Raw genomic sequence first — 11,515 nt, 5'->3', positions numbered from 1 at the left:
GACGTGTGAGATTTATTCAACTCCAATAAAGCAAAAACCTGTGAAGCTCCTATACCGACTGATAACCGGCTTGCTCATGGGTTCAGCGTAGATGTACTGAACACGCATGAAATCTCCACATGGCTCACCTGCACTTACAAGGATCCATAATCCCATTGCAAGAAAATGAACAATGCCTATGGGTCCTCCAGCTGCTGTGTCTCAACCAAGTTAACAACACACTCCGTTGAACTGACTTTCCCACAGTGATTCATCCAGAGAAAGATGATTTCACGCTAACTTTCATTTTCTCCAAGCCGCGTAGGTGGAAAGAGGGAAGGAAAGCAAACTTGGTTTCACGGTAGAAAACCCAATGGTTTGGCACTCTTCAAGGAACACATACTTCACTTGCTTATTCTGAGAAATATTAGTTCCCTTAATTCTCTAAATTGTGTTCCATAAACCATTACCTAGAAGTCCTAAAATGTTGGATGTTGTGCACGTTTAAACTTAAGTACGCTAATAACTAACTATTCTAAGACAGCTGCCTAGAATGTGAGCACACATTGGGATGTTTCATTTCTTATTAGATCGAATCTCAGAGAAATTAAGCAGGGTTTTAGCCTTGTGGAGTGGGATTTAAGCCTGCTGAAGGCTTCTAGTACTAAAGAGGGAATTGGCTACCTGGGAATTTCCTCATTGCATTAAGAAAAAAAAAAATGCATCCTTTAAGACGAGTTGATTCTTAAGTACAGAATTAAGGCATATTTTGAATTAGGGTCTATTTTGCATGGAGCTGGCCTTATTTGCTAGTTGTGAATGACAGGTCCTTACTCTGCAAGGTTTGGATACATACACCTCAAACCACAACATCTCTTCTGTTAGCCTCGTGTAGAGTCAAGTGACCTTGATTACATGAAGCCGAGAACTGAGGCAATTATCTAACCGTCCAAACCCAGAAAAAAATTTTGGCTTGACTTATCCAGGAAGAGCCCCAATTTTCTATTAAAACTCTGGAAGCCCAGGTTTGACAAAAGTCTTTCCTTTTAAAATGTCTTAAGGGTAAAGTTAATAGAGTCACCATCAGAATCTGTGAGTTTGATATGTTTAGTTTCCAGGTCACTAAGCACATTTTTCTCCAGGAAGCAAATTCAGGAATTCCTTTGTACCCTTAGCTCCAAAAAAAAATTAGCCTAACACTCTTTTCTATCCTCGGTTGTGTGCTCTCCATCAGAATATCAAGACACGTTTGGAATAGAGGCAGAGGCTTTTGTTGAGATGAGCCACAGGGTAAACAGAATGCACCGAAGTGGAAGGCAGAGCATGTCAATCATCTACAGTTGAACATTCCTGTATAGTTTAGCAACTCAGCTTCCAGTGCTGGGCTGTGCTTTCTTGGGATCCTAAGTGCAGGAGGCAGATGGGCGGCAGTTGGAAAAAGAAAGTACAGAAAGAATCAAAAGTGTGCGAAAGCTACGGGAGGGGTGAGGAAATGCCAGGGGTGTCAGAGCCGGGTCCAGTGGAGAGGGAAAGCTGAAAACCTTCAAAGAGAGAGGCAAGTCAACCCTTTTCCAATGATTTTCTTTGTTAGGTGAAAGGCGGGCCACAGCTGGGGAACTCGGGCCTGTGTTCTCAGAAACAAGGGACACTTCGAATTGTGAAAGGAGCTCTCTTCCTTCCTCACCCAACCCAGCTTGCTGTGAGGTTCCCTCCAGCCTCAGCTCAGAGCCCGCTGCTTAGGCATTCAGGGCGTACCTGGACAGAACGCTTCCTGAATCCACATCTAGGGGCTGACATCACGTGATGTTGCTTATGCTTGTGTTTGCCCAGGCTTCCACCCGGCCCCAGAAATGATCTATGCACCTAGACCCGAACCCACAGCCGGTGCACAGAGGAGAATGGTGACTGATTTCCACAGATAAGTTAGTACCTGGTTTAAACCGCTGGCTTATCTGAACATGAAAACAAGAGACAGGTATGAGAATGGTAACTCTTTCTGGGAAGACTTTTTGTTTAAATAGCCTTAGAATCTCTAAGAATCCCTAATTTGTTAAGCCTAATACCACTTTAGGAAAAAATTTCTCAGTAGCCACATTTATGTTATCTAATGCCTTAATAGACACCTTAGAGCATTTTTGCAAACTCATTGTAATGCTCAGAACAACCAGTTAGAGAGCAGAGGTCAGCAAACTTTCTTTCTGTAAAGGGCAGAGAGAAAATATCTGAGGCTTTGTGGGCCATCCAGTCTCTGCTGCAACTGCAAGACTCTGATTTGTAGCAGAAAGCAGCCATGAGAAAGTGTGTAAGCAAATGAATGTGTCTGTGTTCCAAACACTTCATTTATGGACATGGAAATCTGCATTTCCTGTAATTTTCATGTATCACGAAATACTCTTCTTTCCATTTTTTTCAACAATTGTCACCTTGTGGCTCAAACAAAAGGGGTAGACTTGGCCAGCAGCCCATCATTTGAAGACCCCCCAGACATAGAAGGCTGAAAGATGGACATTGTTGCTGTCATGGCAACACACGCAGGGTGCAGAGTTCAGGGAAAGGCAAGGCAGGGACCAGGCGGCAGTGCCGCAGGGAGCCCCGCTCCCAGGATTCCAGGACCAGCACCTTCAGCATCGCCTGGGCCCCACCCCAGACCTACAGAATCCACATCTGCAGGTCAGCGAGATCCCCAGGCTCCTTGCAAGCTTGAAGGTTATACCGAAGTCTCAGAAGGCTTGGCGGTGCGATCTCAAGGCTGGGCTCTGGAATTAAAGGTCTAGTTCAAATCTTTGTGTCTCTCATTAGTTATACGGCCGCGGACAAGTTATTATTATTATTAACATGCCTGTTTCCACGCCTAAGAGGCGAAGATGATGATCCAGGCCGAACACTTGGAAGTGCCTGGCAAGTGATGCTTATTAACTGTTTACTATGATTGAGTTTCAAAAAGTCAAGGCCCACGCACATACTCCTAAAGGCCACTTCCCGAAGGACAGACACATTTTCAGCCAGTCACTTGAGTTGAATGACTGAGACTGCAGCTCCCCCCATACCCCCCACCAACCCCATCCATTAAAGAAAACAAAGACACCACAACTCCTGGCCGCAGAGTGTCAAATATATTGATGGTTGTAAAGGGACAGCTTGGAGACGTTTTAGGTCTGCTGAGATGCCGTGCTGCATACAGACATGCTCTGTGTTTTTGAAACCATGTCATTAAGTTTGCAAATACATCTCTGTTTTGAACATGATGTCGTTGTTTTTTTTTTTTTCATTAGCACAGTTTACTACTACAGTTTTTCCTAGAGTAAATAAATATAATGGCTGTTTGCAGAGCCACTACAGATTTATTTAGATGTTTAACAAGGTGAACTATTTCACAATTAGTTCGACCTCTGAGTCAACAGCAAGATGTTTTTCATTTGTTTTGTTCACTGCTCTCGTGGGCGGGGGTTATCTTTTCCCATTTGTTCTCTGTTCACATGTTTAGTCGCCAACAGACTACGAAAGGTAGTGAAAAATAAGTCTGTTTAAAAAATTAAACTGTAATTAGGCCATGGGCTTTTTCCCAAGACCCTTAAAGTCAGATAATTTAAACTTACAAGAGGAAAAAAGAAATAGGCGTCATGGAAAACTAAGTAACAAAAAAACGACTGAAAAACACATCTGTAGAACACAGTGGTCAGTAGTAAAGAAAACAGAAGGTCCTTCTAGAATGTTACACAGTCCAATGACAAACTCTGCTTTTTTTTCTAGTGGCTATTTTCCTACCACAGTGTTAGTTTCATTATTATATTAAATAACTTATATGGGTAAAAAGGAGTTTGCTAACCAGCAGCCAACTCAAAATCTTGTAGGAAGAGGGAGGAGGGGAATTCACAACACAGCCCGCGCTCAGGGAAACAAAGTCCGAAGTTGGCATCCAGCCAGCCTGACCCCTCCCGGCAATGCCGCTGAGCTGCAGTTTGGGATCTAAACGGAGGGCTTGCTTCCCCTCCCTCTTCTCCCTTTTTCTTTTAAGTTAACAAAGAAACATGGGCTTCCTAAGAGCCAGCACTCAGCTGGGCAAGTCCCATTAGCAGCAAATGTTGAACCAAATTAAAAAACACACACACACACACACACACAAAAGAAAGCTCCATCCAGGTGCAGAGCTGTGATTCACATGGAAATTCCAGGAGATGAATCATTGCAGAGCTGGGATCTTTAGAGGATTCTTTCTCGAGTGTCCTCAGTGAACATTTCAGTCTCGCAAAATTTGAGTCAATCTGTCAGCTGTGGGGAATAAGGTCCCCATCTGCTCCTGAGGGAGCGTGCTTGCAGGGACGTCACGATTTTCTGTGGCGCTAGATGCCCGAAAACAAAGGCCAACCCCTCGATGATCTGCTTGAACGCAGCAGCCGGCATCCCGTGTGTTAAACTCTGCCCAGGAGGCTGGACCTGAGTAATAAAGAAGATAAGATAAGAAGGAAGGTGGCAAATGATCTGAATGAGGATGAAGAGCCTCACCTAATACTAGTTTCATCTTTCCCATGTTTGAAGTTTGATTTTACATAGTTTAAAGTAAGCCAGACAAAGACAAATATCATATGGTATCACTTGTATGTGGGATCTAGAAAAATGACACAAATGAACTGATTTACAAAACGGAAATAGACTCACAGACGTAGAAAACAAACTGATGGTTACCAAAGGGGAAAGGTGGGGGGAAGGATAAATTAGGATTTTGGGAATAACATATACACACTACTATATATAAAGTAGATAAACAACAAAGAACAATACTCAATATTTTGTAATAACCTATAAGGGAAAAGAATCTGAAAAAGAATATATATATAACTGAATCACTTTGCTGTACACCTGAAATTAAAACACTGTAAATCAACTATACTTTAATAAAAAATAAATTAATTAAAAAAAAATTTTAAAGAAGGACAGAAAAATATTAAGCATTGAAGTCCTTCAGGTTTTCTGGGAGAACTGTTAGTCACTTAAAATAAATATATATTAGTGGAGATGGCCAAAACTTTGTTTACAGGTAAATCTATACCTTGAGTGGCTTTATATTAACACACACACACACACACAAAGGTCATTAATGATAAAAAGCTTTTAGAACCATACTGGTCTCATGGCAGATGGGATATTTAGTAAATCTGAACGAGTTCACATTCGGTGCCCAATGAGAGCATTTAAATATCAAGCGACAAGAAAGGTGTCTCCCCTCACAGGTGTATTTGTCATTGCCACTGCTGAACTCAAGGTGTCTGAATGAGTGACTCTTGGACCAGCAGGAGAAGCATCTATGTAAAAATATCCTACTGCCTGCAAAGCTAATGTGTGTACACGTTTTCAGGCAGGTACTATCATTCTAGAATGATGAACCTTAGTATCTATCCACTTAGCATATGTGGATAGATCCTTTTGCAAAGGATCACAGCGTACTTCTTTTTTATCCTCTTTGGGGGTGCTCGGCCTCAGCCAACACCTGCAGTAACCCAACGTCCTTCCTCAACAGCACAGGAGCAGGTCCAGAGCTGCGACACATGTGAGGGAAGACCCTGTGCTCCCCCTCAAGGGCTCACACAGTGGTAGGGAAAAGAAGAAACATCTCCAATCCTTTGCCTATCACCATGACCTGTTGTAAGCATAATAATTCCAATGCCTCTGTACCTCATCCCTCCTCAATGAAAGGTTCAAAGAATGCCTAAATTTTCCTTTGAAACAAATAAAATCACACAAAACCAAATACATCTTAGATACCCTGGCTCACAAAACCTAGCCCAAGATCAAGTTAATGAAGGCTCCCAAGTGACTATGGGAAGAAGAGAAAATGGGCTTGTCAACCTGGTACAAAAAGGCACATGGGACTTCCCTGGTGGCACAGTGGATAAGACTCCACGCTCCCAACGCAGGGGGCCTGGGTTCGATCCCTGGTCAGGGAGCTAGATCCCACGTGCATGCTGCAACTAAGAGCTCACATGCCACAACTAAGGAGCCCTCCTGCCTCAACTAAGACCCAGTGCAACCAAATAAATAAATAAATATTAAAAAACAAAAAAGAGGCACATGTTCCCAGAGTCTCTTAGTAGAAATATACATATAGCAATTTTGGTTATAGTAATACTATATCCTGGGCTACTTTTGCCCATTAAAGCATCTCAGATGGTTAAAATACAAACTTACCTATCCTAGTTTTGTTTGAAAATACTAATAGATTAACAACATTTTTAAATTTGGAGAGATTCTGTATTACATTTAAAGTCCCAACTCTCTCCCAAACCAAAGAGGGGACCAAGATCTAGTCGATAAGTGACACACTCCAATTTACTGAACCAGCTGGTACTTGGGTCTCTTTGATCTCAGGTGAAATAAGATTTTACTGTTACAACTATTCAGAAGTACAGTCTGAACTTCTTATCTTTTAGATGAAGAAAATGTGTCAGTGCCCTTTTTAACATACCACAGGGTAATTTCAGTTCCTCATTCCATAAAATAATGGGAGAAAGAAGAACAGAGTCACTATGTATCTGCCAGTACTAAAAAAAAAAAAAAAAAAAAAAAAGAGAATAAAACTGAAGGATGGTGATGAGGATTCCAAGCCAGAAAGATTCAGTTAACAGGAGATAAGCTACAGAGAGGACTTGGAACACGCAGGCAGGGACTCCCTATGACAAGCACGCGGCTTTCTTCACTTAAGGCCAACGTCTTTATTAGATCTGTACAGCAATGAGAAGCAATGAGACCCACCTTAAGGACTTCCATCTGTCTTTCTCTATATGGTTTTCAGGTCCTTCACTCTCATAGGAAGCCAAGTAGAGAGCTACAATCAACCAAAAGTACGAATGCATTAACGCTGAAGCCTTTTCCTGATACGTTACCCACCTCCATCCATCCCCCATTCAACCTGAACCAAACCCTACAGCAAAACACACTCTTTAAAATATCAAATTACAAGCGGGGAGCTTTAAGAACACAGAATACCACACTTTGCCCCTGACTGACCATCTCAACAAAACCCCAAGGGCCTCTTAGGCCAAAACGGCACTTGGTTAACTAAGACAATTTATGAGGCAAAAAAAGCTTAAAAAGGCAAGCCACAGGATGTGATCATACGCTCACATTTATATTCTTTATAAAGAAGGGGGATGGGAAGGGGAGCCTTTCCTGTTAGCTTTTTTAAAAGACATTTTAGCAGGTAAAAAGTCAGGTTTTCTAGGCCAATTTTTCACTCTTCTAATGTTTTTCTCTTTAATATTAAGTCAAAAAGAATTCCAAAGATTTAAAAGCTTGTTATTAATCCTGTTTGTAGAGGTTAATAATCAAGTCCCCTCTGGAATGGGTCATATTAATTCAAAATGTTCTTTAGTCATTATCACAAACACTACCAATCTACTATGAGAAATAGTTAATAATGCTATTGATTTCTATAATATTAGGATGTAACAGATTAATATAGTCAATCCCCAAGTCTTTGACAAACTTTAAATTTCTGGTCAATTTTTTTTATACACAATCACCGTTTCTGCCTCAAATTCCCTAATGTTTTAACAGGTTAAGACTTTCCACTGTTTGTTTTGACAAACAGCGGGGACTAGCAATTGTTTTGTTTTTCAAATTACCTTGAATGTCAACGTATCATGAAACACCTTTTTTCTCCATTAAAGCAAGCCTAAACAAGGGCAAATAATCCTTCAATAACTTTCCATTTGTGCCCAAAGTTCTGCAGATCTAATATTATAAAGAATGTTTAAACACAGAAACGTACTGCTTATCGGTGAATAGTGAGTGCCTGACTCAAACATTTTAGGGATAAATCATACGGTTTTCTGTGCAACAGAAAGTTCTTAAGATGGAATAAGTCAGAAGACAGGCCTCATACTACATGAGGAACCAGGCACCAAGCATTTATATGCTGATTTCCTGATCGTAGGGTCTGTGGATGCTGGTGGCGGCCCCGGCTGAACAGGCTACCCACCATCTTCACTAAAGACTGGTATTGTGAGCAGGTACTGTAAGATCTTCCGGTCCCTCTCAAATGGACACTCCACTTGCTTCCACGTCATGAATTCACTCACTTGTTTGGCCAGTTCCCAAAATTTCTAGAAAAGAATAAAATGAAAGTTGAATTTAAAGGCAGTTATCAAAAATCATGAGCTTGGATGAGATCACTCCATTTAATGTTCTCCTCTGGCTTCTAATCCTCTGAACTCCACAATTTTCTTAATTTAATAAAAATTAGCAATAGATATTTGCTAGGTAGAGGTAAAAATTTACTCAAGTACCTCTGGATAATAATTTATAATAATGGTGCAGCTAATTTATTCTAGTCAGCAATGTTATCTTCTTACAAATTAGTAGGGAAAGAGAAAACTTGGCTCGAGAAATTCAGAAGCAGCTTAGATGGCCTGGGCTCTCTACAGTGGCTGGAGAAGCTAGTCCTTCTCTGGGCTCAGATCTTGCAGCCTTACCTCAAAGTTGACATGGCCGTTGGGAAGGCGGTTGGCACACCCCTCATTGAGGAAATAAATATCTTTGATTAAAAGACTGAAGAATGGTATCACAATCTAGAGAAAACAAAAAGCTCTGGTTTGTTTTGGGCAAATACCCATTTAGACTCTCATCAAACAATATAAGAAGTTAATGAACAGCACTGACTCTGGATTACAGAGTAGGCTATAATTAATTAAGACAGGTACAGTGTTTTCTTTGCCTCCCATGAGAGCAGTTTCCTTCTTTATATAGTTTTGCATAACATGAAAATGCTGTTATAATAACCAAAATGCAGCAAAGATGGGTGGCACCGGGAGGCGGATTGGCTTCACCTTGTTGCTAGTTTCCCCCATTTTTCTCAGGGCAATAGCATATAATCAAATCTGAGAGTTCTAGCTATAATCAAAGAAAAAAGATCTAAAAACTCTTACTTTTCATTTAGATAGAGCAAAGTATTAATAGAATACCTGCCACTGCAGGTACTAAGAGCTTAAGATGTGTGACCCATCTCTCTGTGAGAATCTGTACTGTTTTTATCATTTAGACATCTACATTTTAGATGAACTTTTTCTTAGAGGAACATTTTCCTTTCCCTTGAAGATACTGCTCAAGATAACGTGAGAGCTCAGGGTTTTTGGTAATAGTTGCCATAAACTTCCTGTTGAGTAAACCTGGCCTTCTTGTGACAGAGCAAGTAAGCACCTGTTCTGATAGGAAATCACCAAAGTGGTACCTTGCACAATATGTTGTGAGGCAGGCCCAGGTGAAGGAGGAATATAAATGTGCAAATTAAAATTAATGGTTGTTTAAAAAACAATGAGCCTTCTTTAGTAAGACTTTCCTGCCTCACATCTTTGGTTTGATATGGTGGTATTTAATTAATTAATCTAAAATAATAATCTGTAACAGAGTACTCTAAATTCTACAAAGCCCAGAATGAACAAAGAACAAAGCTCTTTGTTCTTCCACTTTGTAACTTCCACTTTCTCTCAAAGGCTGACATGCTTTTGAAGATTCTAAATGTGCTACAATGTAAATAATGCTGCAGACACAAACCTTGGACCTATGTTGTTTACCCAAGAGCAGGTTTTTGAAGGTTCCCTAAGCTTATGACTCATGTGGTACACCTATACTAGATGAATGACAGGTCTGGAAAACATACATTTTGGCTCACACGCAAAAACATTAAGTATCAATTTTCACTTCTAGAGGGAAATTCAGATTTTCCCCTAAAGTCATTTAAAAAAAGATAGGCTTTGATTATTTTTTGTTTTGTTGATCTCTGAAAATAGCCAAAATGAATCTTCAATTTCGACAGCCCTTTTGAATATACTTTTAATTATTTGCTATTGTCTGGAAGTCTCTAAACTGAATTCGTAAAGATACCCTCATTACCTTCTCCTTCAAATATTACTGACTATATCTCTATTATTTTTCTCTAAACAGCCATGGTAACAAGGATAAAAGCACACCCGAACTTCACTTCTTTGCAAGACCACTTGTCACTGGGGGGTGCTGGGCTTTGGCTCTGCTAGACCTCAGTTTAAAATGTGGTTCCACAACTGACTGGACGTACAAGCCAGGAGTCCGCCACCTGTGGCCTGAGGGCCAGTCCACCTCACCGCCTGTTTTGGAATGGCCTAGAAGCCATACATTTTACATTGTTAAATGACTGGGGAAATATCAAAAGAATAATATTTCATGAGCATGAAATTAAATGAAGTTAGAATTCCAGTGTCCAGACAGCTTTACTGGAAAACAGGCATGCTCATCCCCTCACCTGCGTACCGTCTATGTCTGCTCTTGTGCCACCACATCTGAGCTGAGCAGTTGCAACAGAGACCGTATGGTTTACAATGCCTAAAATATTTAGGATCTGGCCCCTAAGAGAAAGAGTTCGCCAACCCCTGGTATAAGGCTAAGAAAGCCTAGTTTCCTCACCTTAAAATGGGAACAGTACCTCACTGACTTGTGGTGAGGATTAAATTCAACAACACAGGTTTGACCTCAATTCAGCATTCCCCCAAAACCAATGGGCCCCATACAAGGGGACAAGTATTACTGATGTATCATCATAAGGAAAATGAGGACTGAATTATTATCAGGATGTAATATCTGCCTAGTGTAACAGCTTTTAAGCAGAACTTTACTTCTGTGCTCTGTTCTGTAGTGCTGGGCTGTGGGATTCATGTGGTGCTGATCACATGAATCATTTTATATACATATATATACATAATGGAATAAAGAAACTATAGTATATGTACTTGTATGTATATGTACTATATATATGTATATATGTGTGTATATATAAATATACAGACACACACACACACACACACACATACACACACACTACAATTTCTTCATCCATCAATGGACATTTAGGTTGTTTCTATATTTGGCTTTGTAAATAATGCTGCAATGAACAAGGGGGTACACGTATCTTTTCTAAATATGTAGTGTTTTTGTTTTCCTCAGATAAATACCCAGAAGTGGGATTGCTGGACTGATCCAGTATTAATTGTCTGAACCACTCTTCCAAGAACACAGCGATAGAAACAATCTCCCTTATGATAATTCCTGCACTGTTCCTTATGCCCATGTGCCAGACAGAAGTCTCATAGTCTTCTTCAACTTGTCATTTCCTCAGGGATGGTTCCCTTCAGATGTGCAGCCCCTACATAAATCTACCACTGTAAAAATCAGGAGGGGCTTCCCTGGTGGCGCAGTGGTTGAGAATCTGCCTGCCAATGCAGGGGACACAGGTTCGAGCCCTGGTCTGGGAGGATCCCACATGCCGCGGAGCGGCTGGGCCCGTGAGCCACAACTACTGAGCCTGCGCGTCTGGAGCCTGTGCTCTGCAACAAGAGAGGCTGCGACAGTGAGAGGCCCGCGCACCGTGATGAGGAGTGGCCCCCGCTCGCCGCAACGAAGACCCAACACAGCCAAAAATAAATAAAAAAAAAAAAAAATCGGGAGACTATAAGGACTCCGGATTTCCAGAGTGAAGGTGGAAGTACAGGCTACTAACAGGGGCAAAAGTTTG

The 11,515-nt window shown here is 41.0% G+C and overlaps 1 protein-coding gene across 5 annotated transcripts in view; it reads right to left on the bottom strand.

The window, feature by feature from the left end:
* Positions 1–3,232: 3,232 nt before the first annotated feature.
* Positions 3,233–11,515, bottom strand: part of RASGEF1B (RasGEF domain family member 1B) — a 35,755-nt gene continuing 27,472 nt past the window's right edge. For all 5 annotated transcript variants that reach the window (XM_036852738.1, XM_036852739.1, XM_036852740.1 and 2 more), the window contains 4 exons: positions 8,448–8,543; positions 7,955–8,078; positions 6,727–6,799; positions 3,233–4,413 (listed from right to left, as the gene is read on the bottom strand). In XM_036852738.1, the coding sequence (XP_036708633.1) occupies positions 4,389–4,413; positions 6,727–6,799; positions 7,955–8,078; positions 8,448–8,543 (318 nt within the window). In that variant the 3' untranslated portion in view covers positions 3,233–4,388. The remainder of the gene's footprint in view (positions 4,414–6,726; positions 6,800–7,954; positions 8,079–8,447; positions 8,544–11,515) is intronic.

This window comes from Balaenoptera musculus, chromosome 5 (genome assembly GCF_009873245.2).
Source record: "Balaenoptera musculus isolate JJ_BM4_2016_0621 chromosome 5, mBalMus1.pri.v3, whole genome shotgun sequence".
NCBI classification, from domain to species: Eukaryota; Metazoa; Chordata; class Mammalia; order Artiodactyla; family Balaenopteridae; genus Balaenoptera; species Balaenoptera musculus.
This window is presented reverse-complemented; position numbering and strand designations above follow the sequence as displayed.